The 19,957-nt window shown below is 39.8% G+C and overlaps 1 protein-coding gene across 27 annotated transcripts in view; it reads left to right on the top strand.

The window, feature by feature from the left end:
• The window catches only part of LOC109853394 (ryanodine receptor), a 42,216-nt gene that overhangs the window by 14,042 nt on the left and 8,217 nt on the right, over nt 1–19,957 (top strand). For 7 of the 27 annotated variants that reach the window (XM_020425481.1, XM_020425487.1, XM_020425484.1 and 4 more), the window contains 32 exons: nt 112–236; nt 332–702; nt 823–1,154; nt 1,364–2,472; nt 2,813–3,021; nt 3,955–4,054; nt 6,249–6,447; nt 6,538–6,911; nt 7,041–7,266; nt 7,593–7,622; nt 7,878–8,010; nt 8,246–8,541; nt 8,937–9,470; nt 9,606–9,838; nt 9,944–10,046; nt 10,108–10,278; nt 10,644–10,759; nt 10,937–11,482; nt 11,569–12,387; nt 12,547–12,701; nt 13,037–13,217; nt 13,926–13,949; nt 14,036–14,313; nt 14,676–14,896; nt 15,072–15,162; nt 15,763–16,085; nt 16,266–16,569; nt 16,689–16,842; nt 16,937–17,731; nt 17,846–18,864; nt 19,088–19,459; nt 19,758–19,870. In XM_020425481.1, coding sequence (XP_020281070.1) covers nt 112–236; nt 332–702; nt 823–1,154; nt 1,364–2,472; nt 2,813–3,021; nt 3,955–4,054; nt 6,249–6,447; nt 6,538–6,911; nt 7,041–7,266; nt 7,593–7,622; nt 7,878–8,010; nt 8,246–8,541; nt 8,937–9,470; nt 9,606–9,838; nt 9,944–10,046; nt 10,108–10,278; nt 10,644–10,759; nt 10,937–11,482; nt 11,569–12,387; nt 12,547–12,701; nt 13,037–13,217; nt 13,926–13,949; nt 14,036–14,313; nt 14,676–14,896; nt 15,072–15,162; nt 15,763–16,085; nt 16,266–16,569; nt 16,689–16,842; nt 16,937–17,731; nt 17,846–18,864; nt 19,088–19,459; nt 19,758–19,870 — 10,056 coding nt within the window. Of the gene's footprint in view, nt 1–111; nt 237–331; nt 703–822; nt 1,155–1,363; nt 2,473–2,812; nt 3,022–3,363; nt 3,464–3,954; nt 4,055–6,248; nt 6,448–6,537; nt 6,912–7,040; nt 7,267–7,592; nt 7,623–7,877; nt 8,011–8,245; nt 8,542–8,936; nt 9,471–9,605; nt 9,839–9,943; nt 10,047–10,107; nt 10,279–10,643; nt 10,760–10,936; nt 11,483–11,568; nt 12,388–12,546; nt 12,702–13,036; nt 13,218–13,925; nt 13,950–14,035; nt 14,314–14,675; nt 14,897–15,071; nt 15,163–15,762; nt 16,086–16,265; nt 16,570–16,688; nt 16,843–16,936; nt 17,732–17,845; nt 18,865–19,087; nt 19,460–19,757; nt 19,871–19,957 lie in introns of all 27 variants that reach the window. The other 20 variants (XM_020425505.1, XM_020425501.1, XM_020425498.1 and 17 more) reach the window with 13 other exon arrangements.

Genomic DNA, 19,957 nt, shown 5'->3' with positions numbered 1-19,957 from the left:
AAGTAATTAAAAAATATATTATAAAAAGTTATTTAAACATGTACCGATTCAAAGGAAAATATACACAGATCTAACAAAACTGAATCGCTAAAAATATTGAACGTCTTTTAGAGGCCTAGAAACGCTTCAAGTGGACAGAAGAGCGTCCATGTTTTTTCAAAACGTAAATCTCAATGAGATGGTAATGTGCCTCGAGGACTTGATCAATTACTTCGCTCAACCCGAAGACGACATGGGTAGGAAAAAAAAAAAAAAAATAGATATGAAAACTTTTTAAAAAGAATCGTAAAAATGTTTCGATTTCAAAAATGCGAATCGTTAATTTCTCCAGAACACGAAGAGAAGCAGAACAAATTCCGAGCTCTGAGAAATCGTCAGGATCTGTTTCAAGAAGAGGGTATATTGAATCTTATCCTTGAAGCTATCGACAAAATTAACGTCATCACTTCGCAAGGATTTCTCGTCGCTCTTTCCGGCGACGAGAGCGGCCAGGCCTGGGATCAGATATCCGGATATCTGTATCAACTTCTAGCGGCCATTATCAAAGGCAATCACACCAACTGCGCTCAGTTCGCTAACAGCAATCGTCTTAATTGGCTGTTCAGCCGATTGGGTTCACAGGCTTCCAGCGAGGGAACCGGAATGTTGGATGTGCTTCATTGCGTTTTAATTGATTCGCCGGAAGCCTTGAACATGATGAGGGTACATATCACATTTTCCAATGGAAATTAATCAAAAATGATCCGCGCGAACGATAACGATCTTTGTACGAATGTAAAAATTCTAATACAGTGAAAGAGAAATTTAAATTCTATTTTTCAGGACGAGCACATAAAAGTGATAATCTCTCTGCTCGAGAAACATGGCAGGGATCCAAAGGTTCTGGACGTTTTATGTTCATTATGCGTCGGTAATGGCGTCGCGGTGCGTTCTTCGCAGAATAACATTTGCGACTTTTTGCTGCCTGGGAAAAATCTACTTCTCCAGACGCAATTGGTGGACCACGTGGCCAGCGTCAGACCAAATATATTTGTTGGCAGAGTGGAGGGTTCAGCTCTTTATCAAAAGTGGTACTTCGAAGTAACCGTAGATCACATTGAACAGACGACTCACATGATGCCGCATCTTAGGATCGGCTGGGCGAATACCGCCGGGTAAATTTTGTTATAAGACAGATTTTTTACAACTTTTTTTTTTATATATTTAAAGCGTCAAAAAATATTGATAAAAAATTTTTTACCTGTTGAACTCGTTCTTTTGACACTTCTGTAATAAAATTTAATTTTGAATTTTTCGAGAAATGTCAAGAGAGAGAGACAAAGAGAGAGAAAAGAGATTGATTTTACAACTATTTTGCGAACAGCTACATGCCTTATCCCGGTGGTGGCGAGAAATGGGGTGGAAACGGTGTCGGTGATGACTTGTACTCGTTCGGATTCGACGGCGCTTATCTATGGACAGGTGGCAGAAAGACCCAAGTCGTTCAGAACACCACCGAACCTTTCATCAGAAAAAGCGACGTGATCGGCTGCGCCTTGGATCTGACGGTGCCCGTGATAACGTTCACGTTCAACGGTACTCGCATCATGGGCTCATTTCGAAACTTTAATCTAGACGGCATGTTTTTTCCCGCAATCAGCTGTTCGTCCAAGCTGTCGTGTAGATTTTTACTGGGCGGCGATCACGGCAGACTGAAGTTTCTTCCGCCGGAAGAATTCTCGCCGTTGGTGGAGAGTCTGCTGCCGCAGCAGATTCTTTCGCTGGATCCGTGTTTCTACTTCGGCAACATGAACAAAGTGGTCTTGGCAGGTCCTTGGCTTGTAGAGGACGACACTGCCTTTGTTCCAGCCCCGGTCGACACTTCTATGGTCAATCTGCCCGCGTACGTCGAACAGATCAGAGACAAGCTGGCGGAGAACATTCACGAGATGTGGGCAATGAACAAGATCGAAGCTGGTTGGATTTATGGAGAAGTCAGAGATGATCTTAGAAAGATACATCCTTGTATAGTTCAGTTCGAGCGACTACCGGCTGCGGAGAAACGCTACGACACTCAACTGGCCGTGCAGACTCTGAAGACCATTTTGGCTCTGGGTTATTACATCACGATGGACAAGCCACCGTCCAGAATAAAGACTCTGCGGTTGCCGAACGAGCCGTTTTTGCAAAGCAGCGGATACAAACCAGCTCCGCTCGATCTGTCCGCGATCACGTTAACTCCCAAGATGGAGGAGCTCGTTGATCAACTCGCGGAGAACACGCATAATCTCTGGGCAAAGGAGAGAATCAGCCAAGGATGGACGTACGGTTTGAACGAAGATTCGGAAATGAGAAGAAGTCCTCATTTAGTACCCTATCCGAAAGTCGACGACGCTATCAAAAAAGCTAATCGGGATACAGCCAGCGAAACTGTCAGAACGCTATTGGTTTATGGATACATGCTTGATCCACCCACCGGAGAACAGCACGAGGGTAAGCGACATAAATAAAAATTTTACTCTTGTTATATCTGTTATAAATAGACGATCTCACCGCTTATTTTTATCACAAATCGTGGACAACGATTTTACTTGCTTTATACATTTAATTGAAAAATATTTTTGTCAATAATAACTAAAATTTATGATTTGTATATAATTACCTAATTATTTTTCTAATTTGTTTTTAATTTCTCGACATTTAATGTTTAATGCTTCGCATTGAAACGATTCGAGGCAACATTTTGATTTTTGAGGATATGTTGTTGGGTCTTTTGGGATCTCACTTTTACGCATATTAATAATGTTTTTTATTTTTTTTTTGGTATTTGTAGCATTGCTTTTGGAGGCCAGCAGGTTACGACAATTATCCTTCAGGACTTACAGGGTCGAGAAACATTACGCGGTCACTAGCGGAAAATGGTATTTCGAGTTCGAGGTTCTCACAGCCGGACCGATGCGCGTTGGTTGGGCGAAAGCTGATTGCACGCCGGGAAGTATGCTGGGTAGCGACGAGAATACGTGGGCGTTTGACGGTTACAACGTAAGTAACATTGACATTGTCTCGTATTATTTTTGCAATTAAAAATTTGTTAATTATAGAATTTAAAAAATTACAAAGACAAAAAGTGCAAAAATTTAAAGATATCGCACACACATACACGCAATATGTTACATTTTTTATTGTATTGACACACAAGACTAAATATTTGAGATTTAATGGTTCGTCACTCACGAAAAGGTAAGAATTTGATATGATTAGATCTTAGAGCTCATGAGACACTGCTCACCTTATACATATTGATAACTTTTTTATGGTGTTAACATAACGTGGCTCGTAATATGTGAAATGCGAATAATCTATAAAAAACAACGTAAATATCAGGTGACCAAAATACATGCTGGAACTCACGAGTCGTTTGGTCACAAATATCAAGTGGGCGACATAGTTGGATGTTTCATTGACGTGGCAGACCGAACGATCAGTAAGAGTCCCATTTTCCGAACAAGCCGGTCTTAGAGGCTCCCCCCACTGTATACACACATTTTTCTTTTTCTGAGTTTTCTCGTCACTATTGTTGTCTTTGTCTGTCGCTCTTTTATATGTTTCTTTCGTGTTGATTTGGTTTTATATTTCTTGCATCCTTTGTGTCCCAGACGAATAAAATCGCTGGTGAAATTTCATTCGGCGACGTGTGGCTTTGACTCTCATCGATGATCAGGGTAATTCGCGAAATTTTTTCATTTGTGTAATGTGCAAAAAAAAAAAAACAAAAATTGTAATCTCGCACGAAAATGTACATATACACATTAATTATATTAATAGCAAGAACAAATTTTTTTTTTTTTTTAAAGAAGAGATATCTGAGACCCAGAGCCGTGGCCAAAAGTAATGTATTCCAATTGCCGAACAATCTGTTTCCGAATTCTTCACGAATATTAGAAGTGTTGAACCAGTGAATATTTTGTTTTAAAGGAGGAAAAAGTTTACTCGGGCACGGCCGAGACGTTCGGCAAACAGTGGCAAATCGGAGACGTTGTCGGTGTTTTCCTGGATCTAATTGACCGAACGATTAGTAAGACGGAATTTTTAAGCGAAACGCTTTCAGCTGCCATTTCAAGCTATAATTTGAGATCTGAAGATAGATTACTGGATACAGACACACCCCACCGCACCCTATATGCGATTTTTAACACAATCTTGTTCATATTTGCGTTTTTGAAGATTTACGTTCCAGATTAATTAATTTTACTCTTTTTTTTTGTCATTGTGAAAATGTTTTTAAAGTAGAGATATAGAAAGACATACATAACACATATATGACAGTAATAGCATAAAATATAGAAATGTAGAAATATACAAAATAAACAATTATACATGGTTTATCAGATATCACTGAGAAAAAAAACATATAAAATTAAAACAAACATTTAATAGAAAAAACATGGTCATAAGCTGTAATTAGATAGAATCATTCTCTATCTGCGAAAGTTCGGAGCAAGCACACACTTTTCGCGCCAAGCACTTTGAAAATAAACATCAATGTGCTTAAGATTACACGAAAAGTAAAACTCCGTTATGACGGAAACGATCGATCATGCGTTTTTTTCTATAATGTTGCACAAAAATTATTTCATCTTGCCGCACTGTCATCTTAACGTATTGGATTTATAACTGCAAAACCAGAGACAGTCCTGGTTTCTGTCATCGGCAGTCATCAAATCGAAAATCACGTCTCCCCAATGTCTTTTCCCGTGTCTTTTCCAGTACTCTATTCAGTGTTTACGTAGCGGAGTTCGTCCACTTCTCAAGTGATCGGGAATTCAATTATTCATCTCAATTCTCGAGTTTCGTTCTTAATATAATTTCGCTTCGCTCGATACGCGTCTCTAAGTTCATCTTAAAACGGTGAACCGTTTTTTATTGGTACAAAGCATCTAAAGAGGAACTTGAGACGATGTTAAATATGAGATTTGATTGTGAATATCGACCGCAGTGTTCGTTCTGCGTGTGATCAATTTGCAAGTTTAATGGGAGTAAATAACACGAGGAGAGAAGAACTTGAAAACCGAATGATCTTAAGTAACGAGAGTCGGTTCAAGAACTTGAGAAGTGGAAAACTCTGTTGTATACGATTATGATTATATACGGTGCTTCTCCATATAATTCACAACTACTAACGATCATTAACTACCCGAGTGCCTCCAATCGATCACTTGTGTAATCAGAAACAATTCCCGAATTAAATATCTTCACATAGTCGTTGTATACCTGCATCAAGTTACTAGTGTACAAAATTACATACACTCATCGTAGACATGAAAATTATATCACATTTCACGAAATATATTTGAAAACGTACAGTCGAACAAAATTTCCCAGATGAAATCCGATGTGTTCTTGTGTTCTTATAATTTTTCTTCTCTCTTTGTATCCCGGTTAAGTATTAATAAATATTTTATTTTATTTTTTGTTATCGTAAAAGATGTATAATTGCTATGTGATACCGTTACATATATATGTATATATATATATATATTTTTTTTTTGGGGTTGTTGGCAAAGCTTCTTCAAGAGTGACGCCGCTTGCATGCGTATTATCTGAATTTATGTTAATAGGTCACGTATGTGAATAAAATCAAGATACAGAAATGCTTTATCGCCTTGTTTTAACATTCAACTAACTGTGCAATTAGATAAAAAAAGAAACAAAAAATATAAGCTTGTTTGACTCTATTCACTTGGTCGATTTTATTCCAGCATCTGCTTTGCTGTAATTTTATGCTTTCAATTATTGGAAACATTTCAATGTATTTTTTTTTACAACTAGAAAAAAAAAAGAAGAAGTGCTTGAAAAAAGTTTAAAAATTCCAGTACGAATGTGTGTTTCTCATTGTTTTTGAATTACTTACAATAATTTGTACGAATTATCGTAAGTAAAAAATCTATGTTATTATTTATCGTGTAACATTTGGCACTCACAAATTATTGTTTGTAACATGTGTATTATGTATCGCTTTATGTGTATGGTTGCTTGACGTAGAATTTTTTCGTTCTGTTTTTGCAAGTCGAAACAAATATCAGACGGAGTATCAGTCGACAAAGTTGTCCGATAGACAATTATTTTTGTTCTACCTGATATTTAAACAAAATTTTCTTACATGTTTTTTTTTTTTGGTGTATTATTGCTCATCCTATTGTCAACTATTTGTTTCGACTCTTTTCGATGTTTGAGCACGTCGCGTTTCTACAAATGTGGGATTTGTGCAGGTTTCTCCCTGAATGGAGAACTGCTCATGGACGCGCTCGGCGGTGAAACTTCTTTCGCCGACGTGCAAGGAGACTCATTCGTACCGGCGTTCACTCTTGGAGTCGGTCAAAAGGCGAAATTGACATTCGGTCAGGATGTAAACACTCTAAAGTTCTTCACCACGTGCGGTTTGCAAGAAGGCTATGAACCATTCTGCGTGTGAGTTAATTTCTTTAATTATAAGAATTAATTAAAGAATTTACGTCACAATATCGCATAGTCACAATAAATAAATTGCACGTATCGTAGAAACATGAATCGTCCGGTTACATATTGGTACACGAAAGATCAGCCAATATTCGAAAACACCGACGACATGGCCGATACGCGAATCGATGTGGCAAGAATACCGGCCGGTTCCGACACGCCTCCGTGTCTAAAAATTTCTCACAACACGTTCGAGACCATGGAGAAAGCTAATTGGGAATTTCTCCGATTGTCGCTACCCGTGATTTGTCAATCTACGTTTGTAACGGAAGGTGAAAAGCTACGAAGGTGGCAGGACATCAAAATGCGACAAAACCGACTTCTCGCCGAGCAGGTTGAACAAGCGCAGCAAGCCGCGCCGTCGGCTCATTTGGAACAGATCATAAAGTCCGGTTTCAGTATGAGCGATATCAAAGGTAAAATAAAAAAAACCGTCAAACCTAATTGACGATTTATTTTTCGCGTTAATGTCAGTCACAAAGAATTCAATTTTTATTGATTTATCTTATCTCTGTGTGATGTTTCGCAATGTAAAATAAAAACAGGATTGCAAAGAAATTACTCGGAAGATGCGGCCGAGGTGGACGAGATGATGAAGGAGTCGCCACTTCCTATGCAAAGAGGCAAACCTGCGAGACCGCCTAGAAAAAATTCTCTTTACGGATCGCGTAATTTAGATAATGCTATTAGCGACGCTGAAATGAATGGATACGGCGAGATGAATGGCGATATAAAGGACGACAAGAAGAAACGCGGTCGCTCGCCTTTCCGGTAAGCTTCAATTATATTATTTTTACAAGACACGCTACCTCGATACTAGCAAAACTTTTGGTCCGAAAATTCGCTAATAACAAAAGAAATAGAGTCGTTAATTTCTTGATAAAAGCTATCTCGGTCGCTCGGAGGCACAAAACAAAAACAAAAAAAAAAAAAAAAACAATTAAGAGCGTCACTCGAGCCGATTTTACAACCTGTTGGCTTCTGTTTTGGCTTTTTGGAAAATATTATTGTTATTATTATTTGTTAATATCGAGGTAATGCTGTTGATGTTGCTGCGAATATTTGCAAATCAAACTACGATATCTTAACTTTGTTAGCAAGCTTAGCAAAGAAATGGAGGATGTACCGTGAGTTGATTTTCGCATATGTAAAATATGAAATGTAACATATTGAATTTTTTATTCTAAGAGCGATCCTTAGAACCAGTTAGAACTGCTCTTACATCTTTTCTTCTTTTTTTTTTTTTTGTGATATTTGATAAATCAACAAACCTATTCTTCTCTCTTTCATCTTTATTTTATGTGGCAATTCAGTAATGCTTCGATTGGTTAACGATTTTAATTGACGAGCTCAATCAATTGGCTCTTATCTCTCATTTGCAGATTTTTCTCCCGAAAAACGAAGTCGCCGGAAGCCAAAGCAAAAACACCCGAACCGCAAGTTCGCTCGGACGTTTCGGACAAAAGTATGTTAGGTGGCAAAAGTGCCAAAACTCCTCAAGTTCGTGTTTCAACTGTGAGTGTACATATGCGTAAATAGATAGTAGATATCCGGATTAAAAAATATTTCTGAAAAGTTTTTCTTATTTCGACGAACACTTTGTGAAAAGTTTATAAATTAATTTTTACTCGATCGAATTTCTGCGTTTGCACGCGCATGTACGTAATAGTATTTTAAGAATTTCGTAAAAAAATAATTTTATACACATTTCTTTCTCTGTTTCTCTCTCTCTCTCTTTTCTCTCTTGTAGACGGATTTGAAAGTCGTGCCACCTCAAATTCCCGAGCGTAATATGCCGAAAGCAATGTCCGTTTTGACCGGAAGTGGCGTCGAAGCGATCGGTAATGAAATTTTCGACGCCGAGTGCATGAAAATGATGAACGAATATTTCTACGGCGTGAGGATATTTCCCGGCCAGGACCCGACTCACGTTTACGTCGGCTGGGTCACGTCGCAGTATCATTTCCATACGAAGGACTTCAATCTGTCCCGCGTGAGAAAAGCTTCCGTCGCCATTATCGACGAATACGATCGTCTCATGGAACAGTACGTTTAAATATGTTTCCATCACGCGCGCGCAATTCGTATCATAACACTAGAACAATCAAACGTCAAAATGACGGGAGATTCCAGATTTCTTACTTTAAATTAAAAAAAATGTTTTAAGTGGTAGTTTTACTTCAACAATAAAAACACACAAGCGTGAAATATCAAAAATCTTTGTAGCTGCAGAAACTTTTCGTTGTTAATTATTTTAAAAAAATTAAAAATAATGACGAAAATATTAAATAAAATTTTTTAACGTTTTTTCACACATCCGTCAAATTGACGAACGTGATAAAAACTATATTGTACATTCAACCCCGGTTGTTCTGGCGTTAAGAGAACGAAATGTAAAATATGCAAAGAAACAAAGAACCAACGACATCGCAACATTACAGAGTCGACAGACAAAGTTGTTACATGGTTCGAGCGGACGAATTGTACAACGAGGTCACTCAGGACGCGTCGGGCAAGGGCGCGTCTCAGGGTATGTTCGTTGGTTGCTTCGTGGACACCGCCACGGGCTGGGTGTCCTTTACTTGCGAGGGAAAGGAAACAAGTCACAAGTTCAAGATGGAGCCGGACACGAAGCTGTTCCCGGCGATCTTCGTCGAGGCCACCAGCAAGGAGATTCTCCAGATCGAACTCGGCAGAACCTCGACGACGCTCCCGCTCTCGGCCGCCGTGCTGCAGAATTCCGAACGACACGTGATACCGCAATTCCCACCCAGATTGAAGGTGCAGTGTCTGAAACCGCATCAGTGGGCCAGAGTTCCGAATCAGTCGCTTCAAGTGCACGCGCTTAAACTTTCCGACATCAGAGGTTGGTCAATGCTGTGCGAAGACGCGATCTCGATGCTGGCTCTTCACATACCCGAGGAGGACAGATGCATCGATATTCTGGAGCTCATCGAAATGGACAAGCTGCTCAGGTAAAAATTTTCAATCAAGAAGCTAGTAGAATTTGTTTACACATTTCTCGATTCGCACAGATTTTTTCTTTTCTTCTTCTAAATAAAATCTACCTCGTCTTCTTTTGGCTTTTTATTTTTGTTTCATATATGCAGTTTCCACGCGCACACGTTAACATTGTACGCAGCTCTGTGCTATCAGTCGAATTACCGAGCGGCCCACGCTCTCTGCCAACATGTTGATCAAAAACAATTGTTGTACGCGATACGATCCGAGTACATGTCCGGACCTCTGCGACAAGGATTTTACGATTTGCTCATCGCCTTGCATCTCGAGTCGCATGCGACGACGATGGAAGTGTGCAAGAACGAGTACATAATACCGCTCGGTAAGACTTCGTTTGATATTTTTCGAAGACGGAATCTGAAGACAAACGTTGTTCTCGATGTTTTCACAAAATTTTTCTGTTTTTCTTTTTTTTTTTTTTTTTTAGGTCAGGAATTAAAGGACCTTTACGAGGATTCCGAGATGAGACACAGTCTTAGATACTTGGAGACCGAGTCCATTCGGCCGCAGATGAAGATGACGGAAATCAGGTAGGTAAAACTTTCCCTCTCCAAGTAGATGAGAGATCCCTACTAATCAGTCGCCATCAAGGGATGTTCCTTCTAGCGACCAAGCGATCGAGAACATACGGAGCCTGTACAGCCCGCATTTCCCGCTCGACGTTGTGCGGGATTACGTGATGATGGCGCTCAACGAAGCCGTCGAGGTGAATCAAGTGCACAATCGAGATCCGATCGGAGGCAGCAACGAGAATCTCTTTCTGTATGTAAAAACGATAAATCTGACTGATGCTGCGCGTGCTGCCGCTGATGTAACTCTGTTCTTCGTCAATGGAAACGTCGTTTATCTTCGAACATAATATTTTTATTTTACTCTCTTTCTTTCTTCTTTGAAAAATCTTCCTTTGCCCTGTTTTAACGCCTCTATCACAATTGGACTGTGAATTGCAATAGTGACGCACACAATTGGTCGGGCGATTTTCCGGGCAAATCCGATAAAAGTGATAAGGGCAAGGGACGAAACAGGAATTTCTAAATGAATGAATTTCTAATTTTCTGCTTGCACCGCTTACGGCGCTCATCTAACGATCGAATGTTTCTTGATATTAAATTTATCGTCATTTACAGACCGCTCTTAAAGTTGGTAGACAGGCTGCTCCTGGTAGGCTTGCTCAGTAACGAGGATATATCCAAGTTGCTCATCATGATAAATCCCGAAACTTGGGATCCGACTTTCGACAAAGGTGAGAAAGACCGTTAAAATGTTATTATCGAAGAATTTCTTGATTGATATCGATATAAAACGTATGATGATATAATTTCTCTCTTTTCTTCGTGTTACTTTATATATATATATATAATATAATATAATATAATTACATATAATATTTGTAATAATGACAATTTTTACATTGTTTTAGAAGGGAAAGACGAGCATCGGAAAGGTTTGTTACACATGAAAATGGCCGAGGGAGCGAAACTACAAATGTGCTATCTGCTTCATCATCTGAACGACATTCAGTTGCGTCATCGTGTCGAATCTATCATCGCCTTCGCTTCCGATTTTGTCGGGGACTTGCAGGCCGATCAGTTACGACGTTACATCGAGATCAAGCAGTCGGATTTACCGTCGGCCATCGCTGCCAAAAAGACCAGAGAATTCAGATGTCCTCCGCGGGAGCAGATGAACGCCATTCTGAGCTTCAAGAATTTCGACTGCGAAGAGGATCCGGAGAATACTCCTTGCGGAGAAGATTTGATCGTAAAGATGAACGAGTTTCACGGCGAGCTGATGTCCTACGTGTCTCTGACTGCTCTTCAAGAAGCAGACAATGCTGCTAACGAGTCACCCGAAGAGGTTCAGAAACCCGGTGCTATGAAGCGGCTCTTCAACTTTATCAACGCCGTCAAAGAGCTCGAAGAAGAACCCAAACCTGAACCCGAACCCACGAAGAAAACGCCGGAAGGTGAGTTCTTGCTTCGATTTACTTTACACATTTTCTAATTAGTAGATAATAATAGGTAAGACTTTTAAAGTTGTTTTGTAATTTAGAGGTTTTCCGCAAAGTGCTGATATCGACCATTGTAAGCTGGGCCGAAGAGTCTCAAATCGAGACGCCAAAACTCGTGCGGGAAATGTTTAGCTTATTGGTCAGACAGTACGATAATGTCGGCGAATTGATCAGAGCTTTGGAGAAAACCTACGTCGTCAACAACAAGACTAAGGACGATGTCGCGTTAATGTGGATCGGATTGAGTCAAATTCGCGCCTTGCTACCTGTGCAGATGTCGCAGGAAGAAGAGGAATTGGTTCGAGAGAGATTGTGGAAGTTGGTGAACAATCACACGTTTTTCCAACATCCCGATCTTATTAGAGTTCTGAGAGTTCACGAGAATGTGATGGCCATTATGATGAACACACTGGGAAGACGCGCCCAGGCGCAATCAGACGCCCAGACACAAGCTCAGGCAGCCGAGGGAGAACCGGCCTCGAAAGAGAAAGATACATCTCACGAGATGGTTGTGGCCTGCTGCAGATTTCTCTGTTACTTCTGTCGCACATCCAGACAGAATCAAAAAGCAATGTTCGATCATTTTGATTTCTTGCTGGAGAACAGCAATATTCTACTGGCTAGACCGTCGCTGCGAGGATCCACGCCCTTGGACGTGGCTTATTCCTCGCTTATGGAAAACACCGAATTAGCTCTAGCCTTGAGAGAACATTATTTGGAGAAGATCGCTATTTATCTGTCGCGATGCGGTTTGCAGTCTAACTCAGAATTGGTGGAAAAAGGCTATCCTGACTTGGGCTGGGATCCTGTTGAGGGTGAACGATATCTTGATTTCTTGAGATTCTGTGTGTGGGTCAATGGTAAATTTTTTATCCTTTAATTCTCTCTTTTGTCTCAAACTAATATCAAATATATGTATATATACAATTGTTATTATATATATATATATATATATATCTTGTGTATCGCGGGCTAATATTAAAAACTTCCTATTTATTTTCAATATTACGTCATTCTAGGTGAAAGTGTGGAGGAAAATGCCAATTTGGTCATTCGTTTGCTAATTCGAAGACCAGAATGCTTAGGCCCGGCTCTTCGGGGTGAAGGTGAAGGTCTCTTGAGAGCTATCATAGACGCTAATAAAATGTCTGAACGTATTGCCGACAGAAGAAAAGTAAGTCACGTTGTGAGACTGCAAGAGAGCTGACTTTTTGTTTTATTTAATTGATTGCAAAGTATAAGGAATTATAATCAAACAAAAATTTCCTCAAGCAATATGTTCTAACTGATGTTTCAAACACGGTACCACGGAAAATATATATATATATATTGTCAATCCTTATCATACTTTTTTTAATTAAATTAATATAAATTGATATTTTCTCTTAACCGAAGAAATGACTGATATTTTCTTATTTGTGAAATTTACCTGATCCTTTCTTTTTTTTTTTGTAATTCTTTTTTCCACATGTGTATCTGATATATTTTATTAACACGATATCAACTCAGTATTTTGCACAGGTACATGACGAAGCCGAGGGCACCATGATGGTGCAATTCGAGCATCCACTTCCAGAATCGGATGACGATGAGGACTACATAGACACGGGCGCGGCGATTTTAAATTTCTATTGCACACTCGTCGATTTATTAGGTCGATGCGCTCCGGATTCTTCCGTCATAGAACAAGGTTAATCACACGATTCGATAAAGAATTTTGAACATTCGCATTTCCATTACCTCACAGTTCAAAACAACAATTTCATTACGTTCTCATTTTACTGACTGACTCCCGATAGTAAATGATTTTTTTGCATTAATTACTTGCGAATATAATCGGATTAAAATCTTAACAACTCTTCTAGAATTTCTAAAATTCTTGTACTTGGCATCTTCAATTCACACGTGCGTTCATTCCTTGCGACACTAAAGTGACTCTTATTTTCGACTTTAGAACTTTTTTCGCGGCATCTTCTAGAATGGTTCCACCTGATAAAAAAAATAATCTGTGGAATCAATCTAGAGAATGCCGCGAAAAAAAATTCATAAAAAAAAAAAAAATGTACATCCTACCCAGATTAACTTTCGTTTAAAGTATTTTTCGATAGAATCGATGAATTAGAAAATAATCAAATAATATCGATTTGTGCATTTAAAAAAGTTTTTTAATTTTTTTAAGCGCCGAGGAGTTTCCTTTTCTCTTATTCGGTCGGGCTGAACTTTTTCGCAGATTATTTTTTTTAGCAATAGCAAAAAAAAAAATTCAAAAACAAATTTCACCAAAAAAAAATAAGAGCCACGTTATTGCGACACGCACTGACAATTTCATTTTAAACATGCAAAGTGCAATTAAAATATCTAATAACAACGTTTATTCCTTTCTCAATGACCAACAAAGAGATGACAGCTTCAGAATCCGTTGGTAATACAAAACGAAGAAATTTTGTTTTGAGTTAATTAATTCCGTGTGTAAACATCGTGTCTGAAGCGTCCACGTTATTGTTTCAGGAAAGAACGAATCACTTCGAGCTCGAGCGATTTTAAGATCGTTAGTACCTCTCGACGATCTTCAGGGTGTACTGTCGTTACGATTCACACTGCTCAATCCCGCCGCTGGCGAGGAAAGACCGAAAAGTGACACACCGTCCGGTTTGATACCGGGACACAAGCAGAGCGTAGTATTGTTTCTCGAACGCGTTTATGGCATCGAAACGCAGGAATTGTTCTACAAGATCCTGGAAGAAGCCTTTCTTCCAGATCTTCGCGCTGCTACCATGCTTGACAGAGTAAGAATTAAAAATCTTATTGTAAAAGAAGATGAAAAAATGTTAAATTGAGGACGTCGTTGCAAATGCGATCAATCTCCACTTTTCAAAATTTTTTAATTGTTATAATTCTCCGCATAGTTAACTAATCTTATACTGTAATTAACACATGTGTTTCTGAAGCAGCAGAATCATAAATTTGAACGTTTGAAAATGGGCAGTTACTGCAGTTTTGTTTTTTTACTTAAAATTATGTTTTTCAACTTTTGAAATTACACGCGAGTAGAGTTCGCTGATTTTGCAACGACACCTTTCAATTATGACTAAGCATTTCAACTTTTCTTTTCCCTATTTGTCTTTTGATTGAATTTCTTTTTTCATAGAACGATGGCTACGAATCCGACATGGCTCTCGCCATGAACCGATATATTGGAAACAGCATTCTGCCTTTGCTGATCAAACATTCCAAGTTTTACAACGAGGCTGACAATTACGCGAGTTTACTCGACGCCACGTTGCATACAGTCTATCGGTTGAGTAAAAATCGAATGCTGACCAAAGGACAGCGCGAAGCTGTTTCAGACTTCCTCGTCGCATTGACCAGGTGAAACGGAGAAGTTTTTTAATTTCTAATTTTTTTAAATTCTATTCTTTTGTGTTAAAAAAATCGAGCAGTTTTGCCGCTTTTTCTTCGAGAAAAGTTCGTGTTATTTAATTAACACTCCTTTTACATTTTTAAATTCAATTTAAAAAAATTGTTTTTAATTGTATTCTTGCAGCCAAATGCAACCGAGCATGTTGTTGAAATTGCTGAGAAAGCTGACCGTCGATGTGTCCAACTTATCGGAATATACTACCGTTGCTCTCAGAGTACGTCAATAATTTGATGAAGTGTTTATTTTTTTTGTTGTCTTCTTCTATACACGCACTGCATAGCAAAAGTTATCTAATAATCGCAATAATAAACGCGCTTGTTAATGTTGATTCTACTTCTAAGAAGAGAAAAAGTTCTTCATATGTGCACAAATTCTACACATCTAAGTTATATATAATTATTAATCATCAATATTATAAGTTAATTAATTCGAAAACTTCTGGGAAAAATCCAGAAATTAAAATAAATCTTAAAGCTATAGTCCACCGATGGTACTAGTTGAATTAAAAACTAATAGTCATACAATTAAAAACTGAAAATTGAAAAAACTTCTCTTTGCAAAGTTGAGAAGTTTTTTTTTATTTTTAATTTTACAAATCACTTTTATCGACGGACTTAAATAACTTCAAGGTTTATTATAATTTTCGAATTATATATATATAATCATTACTTATTGTTTAATATTTATAACTTAATATTGTCCTTAAATATTGTTTCTAATATTTGCAAGTAAATATTTGAATTTGTCTACACATGTGCAGGATTTTTTCTCGAATCTCTTTACTGTAATACAAGATTTTTTTTTTAATTTTTAGTTATTAACTCTACACTACGATCGTTGCGCTAAATATTACGGTTCAACTGGGGGAGGCGGTCAAGGTACGTACGGCGCATCGAGCGACGAAGAGAAACGTCTGACGATGGTCTTGTTCAGCAATATATTCGATTCTTTGTCGAAAATGGATTACGATCCGGAACTATTCGGAAAAGCTCTACCTTGCCTAACAGCTATCGGTTGCGCTTTACCGCCGGATTATTCTTTGTCGAAAAATTACGACGACGAATGGTACGGCAGCAAATCGGCCTCCACGCAATCGCCCGACGGACCTTACAATCCACAACCGATCAACACGTCCAGGTTAGTTTTTTATTATTTTAATTGTGGAATTTTTGTTAGTGTCTGCACACGCGAATAAGTTATGCGTGAATAGTCAAATTTTTCATCGGCGATAATTCTAAGATTTTTTTTTTGGGAGATCTCTGAATTCGCGATCTCACACGGAGTATAGTCAACATCTTGCTTACAATCTTTTTTCAGTGTGGTGCTCAATAACGATCTTAATCAGATTGTGCAAAAGTTCTCCGAGCATTACCACGACGCTTGGGCCAGTCGTAAGTTGGAAAACGGATGGACCTACGGCGATCAATGGTCGGACGTGAATAAAACCCATCCGAGATTGAAACCGTATCATATGTTGAATGATTACGAGCGAGAACGATACAAGGAACCAGTGAGAGAGAGTTTGAAGGCTCTGTTGGCGATTGGTTGGAGCGTGGAACACGCAGAGGTCGACGTCCCGTCGACCAACCGAAGCTCTATGAGAAGATCTTCCAAGAGTCAGGTAAGAAAAAATCGATATATGGGATAAAAATATTTAAATACAGAATAAATATTTATCCTATACTTCTTGCAAAAAAAAGAGAGAAAGAGAACACGCGCTAACATGCGGTGCCTTTACAGGGCGACTCCGCAAATCCGTTCAATTACAATCCTCATCCGGTGGACATGACTAATCTGACGTTGAGCAGAGAAATGCAGAATATGGCCGAACGTCTGGCGGATAACGCTCACGATATCTGGGCGAAGAAGAAGAAGGAAGAACTCGTGACTTGCGGTTAGTTTTTTCTCAGATCGCTGAGACACAACGCCCCTTCTGATTATTATATTTTATCTCGTTAAATTACATTCTCCGATAATTTTTTTTCCAGGAGGTGGTATTCATCCACAACTGGTACCTTACGATCTGCTGACCGACAAAGAGAAACGTAAGGATCGCGAGCGATCGCAGGAGTTTCTCAAGTACTTGCAGTACCAAGGCTACAAACTTCACAAACCTAATCGCGGTGGCGCCGAGACAGAAGTGGCCGGGGCTATTCCGTCGGTCGAGTTGCGATTCGCTTATTCGTTGCTGGAGAAGTTGATAGCTTATCTGGACAAGGCGACGATCAACATGAAGTTGTTGAAACCTTCCGACACGTTTAGTCGAAGAAACAGTTTCAAGACCTCCACAAGAGACATCAAGTTCTTTAGCAAAGTGGTCTTGCCGCTCATGGAGAAGTACTTCAGCACTCATAGAAATTACTTTATCGCCGTTGCCACTGCGACGAACAACGTCGGCGCGGCGTCATTGAAGGAGAAGGAGATGGTGGCTTCTCTTTTCTGCAAGTTGGCGAGTTTGTTGAGATCGAGACTCGCTGCTTTCGGCGCGGATGTGAGGATAACGGTTCGTTGTTTGCAAGTGCTCGTGAAAGGCATTGACGCGAAGAGTCTCGTGAAGAATTGTCCGGAATTCATCAGAACGTCGATGTTAACCTTCTTCAACAACACCGCTGACGATTTGGGCCACACAATTCTGAATCTTCAGGAAGGGAAATACAGTCATCTTCGAGGTACTCATCTGAAAACTTCCACGTCGCTGTCGTACGTCAACAGCGTAGTTCTGCCGGTGCTAACCGCAATGTTCGATCATCTTGCCGCGTGCGAATACGGAAGCGACTTGTTACGTAAGTATTTCAAAAATTTTTGTATTCAATGTGCGAACATATTTGTGTCAATATTGTATTTCAATTGATCGATCGATCGATTGATGAATTATTTAATTTATTTTCATCCGATAGTTGACGAAATTCAAGTAGCGTCGTACAAAATGCTGGCGTCTCTCTACACTCTCGGAACAGACGCTACTTTAACGCATGACAGAAAGTACTTGAAGACCGAGATCGAGCGACACAAACCCAATCTGGGCTCTTGTCTGGGCGCTTTTTCGAGTTGCTTCCCGGTGGCTTTCTTAGAGCCGCAACTGAACAAACACAATCAATTTTCTCTTCTAAATCGTATCGCCGATCATTCGTTGGAGGCTCAGGACATCATGACGAAGATGGAATCCAGCATGCCGACTCTGGAAACCATTCTCAACGAGGTCGATCAATTCGTCGAATCCGAGAAGACTTACAACGACGCGCCTCACGTGGTCGACGTGATACTTCCTCTGCTCTGCTCGTACTTGCCATTCTGGTGGGCGCAGGGACCGGACAACGCGACTCCGAGCGAAGGCAATTTCGTCAGTATGGTCACGAGCGATCACATGAATCAGTTGTTGAAGAACGTGCTGAAGCTGATCAAGAAGAACATCGGCAACGAGAACGCGCCGTGGATGACGCGCATCGCTGCTTACACGCAGCAGATCATCATCAACTCGTCGGAGGAGTTGCTGAAGGATCCGTTTCTACCTCTTGCCGAACGCGTTAGAAAACGAACGGACACCATGTTTCACAAAGAGGAATCTCTTCGCGGTTTTATCAAATCTTCGACGGACGACACCTCGCAGGTCGAGGCGCAAATTCAAGAAGACTGGCAGTTACTGGTTCGCGATATTTACTCGTTCTATCCGCTGCTGATCAAATACGTCGATCTTCAGAGAAATCATTGGCTCAGAAACAACATCTCCGATGCGGAGGATCTCTACAATCATGTGGCGGCCATATTTAACATCTGGTCAAAGTCGCAGTACTTCTTGCGCGAAGAGCAAAACTTCATATCCGCGAACGAGATCGACAACATGGTGCTCATCATGCCGACCGCGACCAGAAGACCCGCTACGGTGTCCGATGGCACCGCACCTTCCGGAGGTGGCAAGGTTTGTACAATATTTCGATAATTCGATAATAATAATCTCGTTCAATTAATATTCTAGTAAAAAAAAACTCCTGCACATCCTGAACAAATTTGATATCCGATTATAAATCAAATATCTGACGTTGAGACAATTTTTTGTCCGCGTGTGAAGAACTTTTTTCCCTGAAACGCGATCTTGTGAACAGAGAAACAACTAAACCGACCGACTAAATATCCATTTCCAGAAAAAGAAGAAGCACCGCGACAAGAAGAGAGACAAGGACAAAGAAGTGCAAGCCTCTTTGATGGTTGCTTGTCTGAAGCGATTGCTGCCCGTCGGTTTGAATCTGTTCGCCGGTCGCGAACAGGAATTGGTGCAACATTGCAAAGATAGATTTTTGAAGAAGATGCCGGAATACGAGATCGCGGAATTCGCCAAAACTCAATTAACCCTGCCGGATAAGATCGATCCTGCCGACGAAATGTCTTGGCAGCATTATCTGTACTCGAAACTCGGTCAGAAAAAGGACGCGATAGAACCTGTCAAGGCTCAACAACTGGAGGACGTGGTTGCCAGAATCACCGACATGGCCAAAGTCCTGTACGGTTTACATATGGTTAGTCTTGTCGCGTGACAAACTTGCGCGAGTGTGCGTACGCGCGTGTACATATATATATATATATATATATAGAGTTTTTTTTTTTAATTCTTCGATATTCGATTATTCAGAGAGAAGAATAATCTCTTCGGATCTCTGTTAATGTTATTTTAATTTGCTATTGTATTTTTATCGATCATCGAGGAATGAAAGAGGAGAGTGTCAATGAGAAAATCGTCGTCATCTTCTTTTTGTTTGAAGCGATCACGCAGACATTCGTCATTCATTCTACGTAATTTTTTATGTTCTCGAGTAGATAGATCATCCACAACAGCAGAGCAAGAGTCAGTACAGATCCGTGGTGTCGATCCAACGTAAACGAGCGGTAATCGCTTGCTTTCGTCAAACTTCCCTACATTCCTTGCCCAGGTATCCTTTTGGGTTTTTGGTTTTTGCTGATCTTATTACGTTTGCGCTTCAGTTAATCTTTCAATTGCGTAATGTCGTCGTGTATCA

This window comes from Pseudomyrmex gracilis, unplaced genomic scaffold, assembly GCF_002006095.1.
Source record: "Pseudomyrmex gracilis isolate BER0280 unplaced genomic scaffold, ASM200609v1 scaffold_48, whole genome shotgun sequence".
NCBI classification, from domain to species: Eukaryota; Metazoa; Arthropoda; class Insecta; order Hymenoptera; family Formicidae; genus Pseudomyrmex; species Pseudomyrmex gracilis.
Note: the sequence above shows the minus strand (reverse complement) of the source record. Positions and strands in the feature narration are given on the sequence as shown.